This window comes from Mirounga leonina, unplaced genomic scaffold (genome assembly GCF_011800145.1).
Source record: "Mirounga leonina isolate KUSES-001 unplaced genomic scaffold, KU_Mleo_1.0 Mir_101283, whole genome shotgun sequence".
Lineage (NCBI taxonomy): Eukaryota > Metazoa > Chordata > Mammalia > Carnivora > Phocidae > Mirounga > Mirounga leonina.
The window spans coordinates 453,805-456,608 of record NW_023270096.1 but is presented as its reverse complement, the minus strand read 5'-3'; the positions used below and the strand labels follow the sequence as shown (position 1 = coordinate 456,608).

General features: G+C 35.2%; 1 protein-coding gene across 1 annotated transcript; it reads right to left on the bottom strand.

Annotated features, from left to right (window-relative positions):
- Nucleotides 1–825: 825 nt before the first annotated feature.
- On the bottom strand, nucleotides 826–2,273 carry LOC118014376 (ATP synthase subunit d, mitochondrial-like). Its single transcript, XM_035010669.1, has one exon. It carries the CDS (start codon nucleotides 1,560–1,562, stop codon nucleotides 1,083–1,085), a length of 480 nt encoding a protein of 159 aa, XP_034866560.1. The 5' UTR covers nucleotides 1,563–2,273; the 3' UTR covers nucleotides 826–1,082.
- Nucleotides 2,274–2,804: the final 531 nt, after the last annotated feature.

Genomic DNA, 2,804 nt, shown 5'->3' with positions numbered 1-2,804 from the left:
TGAAATGACTATACTCTGCATATGAGAAGAACATGAATTTTGAATTTTAGGTGGCCAGGGGCAGAATGTTATGGGCTGAATATTGTGGCTCCCAAATTCATATGTGGAAGCCCTAACCCCAACGTGATGGTAGTTACATAGAGATGGGACCTTTGGGAGGTAGTTTTCAATTAGGTCATAAGATTGGAAAATCTCATGATGGGATTAGTGTCCCTACACACAGAACACAGAGAAAGAGCTCTTTCTTTCTCCACATACATGCATGGAGGAAAGACCAAATGATCATACAGCTAGAAGGTAGTTGTCTACAAATCAGGAAGCAAGACTTTGCCAGATACTAAATCTGTTCATCCCTTGATCTTAAACTTCCCAGCCTCTGGAACTATAAAAAAAATAAATATACACTGTTTAAGCACCCCATTTTATGGTATTTGGTTAGAGTAGCATGAGCTCAGATTAATATCATAAAACATTTCCCTTTTTTCTTCTAAGAGTTATACAGTTTCAAGTTTTATGTTTAAGTCTTTAATCTGTTTTGACTTGACTTTGTGTATAGTGTAAGATAAGGGTCTAATTTCATTGTTTTGCATGTAGCTATCCAGTTTTTCTAACATAAGTTGTTGAAGACAAAGTCCTTTCTCTATTGTATATTTTGACACCTTTGTAGAATATGAGTTGAATCTTTATGTATGAGTGTATTTCTGGGCTCTCCATTATGTTCCATAGGTCTGCATATCTATCTTTAACCCAGTATCTGAAAACAGGTGTATGAGGTTCCTTGAGGATCACTGTTTCTTAACATTGTTGTCCTTTATGATTTCATATAGGATTTTTTTTTCTATTTCTGTAAAAAAAAATGCCATTGAAATTTTGACACAGATTGAACTGAATCTCTATACCACTTTTAGTATGGACATATTAAGAATATTAAGTCTTCCAATCTATAAACATAAGGTATATTTCCATTTATTTATGTCTTCATTCTTTCATCAATGTTTTGTAGTTTTTTTTTTAACCATATCATTATTTTTAATGTCCAGCATTTATAATACGAGGGTCAGAGCTTTCTCCCTAACTCAAGTTTATAAATTCCCGATTGGCTTGTGAGGCCAATAGGGATACTTCTTCTTGTCTAATTTGGTTTCTGGGAAGACTTCATTTAGGTCCTCAATGGTCATCTGATCAAATAGAATTATGTTCCTCATTTTCTCCAGCTCTTTTTCATATTCCTCAATCCTGGCCTTTGAGAGAGACAAAAACTCAGCACAACTTTTCACATCTTTTTCTTCAGCATCCACCTGAACAGTATATTTATCCTCTGGCACAGGAACCTTCAGGGCATTAAACTTCTCAAAGTCATATACCAAACCAGCTTTCGCCACATTGACCTTGTAGTAAGCCCAGTTGATAGCAGGTAGTTTCTCAGGGAGAGTAGCCAACCTGGAGGTAAGTGTCTCATTCCAGGATTTCAGGGAGTTAGCAATGGCTTTCTGGTTTCGGGGTATGATCTCCCCAAAAGCTACCCAGTCAATGGATTTTAGAACAAGTTTTTGCCCAGCCATCTTGAGATCCTTCACTGACCCCAGCGGCCCAGAGTCCACAGCAGCAAGGAATGGCAATGTTTTGTAGTTTTTAATACAAGTCTTTCACCTCCTTGGTTAAGTTTTTCTTTTCCCTAAATCCTTATTCTTCTTCTTAAGGACTAATTTTTGTAGAGCAGTTTTCAGTTCAGAGAAAAATTGAAGGGAAGGTACAGAAATTTCCCATATAGCCCTTGCCCCCAGTCATGCAGTCTCTCCCATTATCAACATCACTCAACAGAAAGCTACAAGTTTTACCAAGAATGAACATACATTAAAACATCATAATTATGACATAGTATAATTGTGACACAATACAATCACTTAGTTTTCATTACAGTTCACTCTTGGTGTGATACATTTTATGGGTTTGGACAAATGTATAATGGCATTATCCATCATTATAATATCAGAGTATTTTCACTGACCTAAATATTCTCTGTGCTTTTCCCATTCATCTCTTTCCCCTCACCAGCAACCAGTGATCTTTTTATTTTCTCCTTAGCCTGTTAGCCATCTGTATGTCTTCTTTGGAAAAAATGTCTATTCAGATCCCTGACCTTTTTTAAATTAAATTTTTGTTATTGAGTTGTATGAGTTCTTTATATATTTTGTATATCAAAAACTTATTGGATAAATAATTTGAAACTATTTTCTCCATCTCAGTGGGCTGTCTCTCATTTTGTTGATGGTTTCCTTCACTATGCAGAAGATTTTTAATTTGATGTGGTCTCATTTGCTTACTTTCGTCTCATCTGGTCCTTTGTATTTTCCTTGCATCAGTTGTAACTTCTCTTTCACTTGTAATTTTTATTTCTCATTAAACTTTTGTTTTAATGAGTCTCAAAATTCTGTGACAGATTTTTGGTCAAGTTGTTTCCATTAAAAAGTACTGATTTTAAAAACTAATAACTTAAAACTGTCACATAGACACAAAAAACAAATGGTCCACAAAACATTCTCCTTTCCTTCTGAAGGTTTTACAATGCATTGTTATCATTAACCAGTCTTTTAATATTAAACTTAGATGGCCAATTGACACAAACAGTTCTGAGACCATTCTTCCACCACTGATTAACCTTGGGGTGGCAGGTATTGGGGATAATATTCATTTAGCCTTCTGACCTTTCTGGCAGACTTGGTGACATTGCCACTTGTAATTTTATTTGAGTCTTTTCTCTCTTTTTTTGTTAAGTACAGTTACAGTTTTTCAGCTTTATCTTT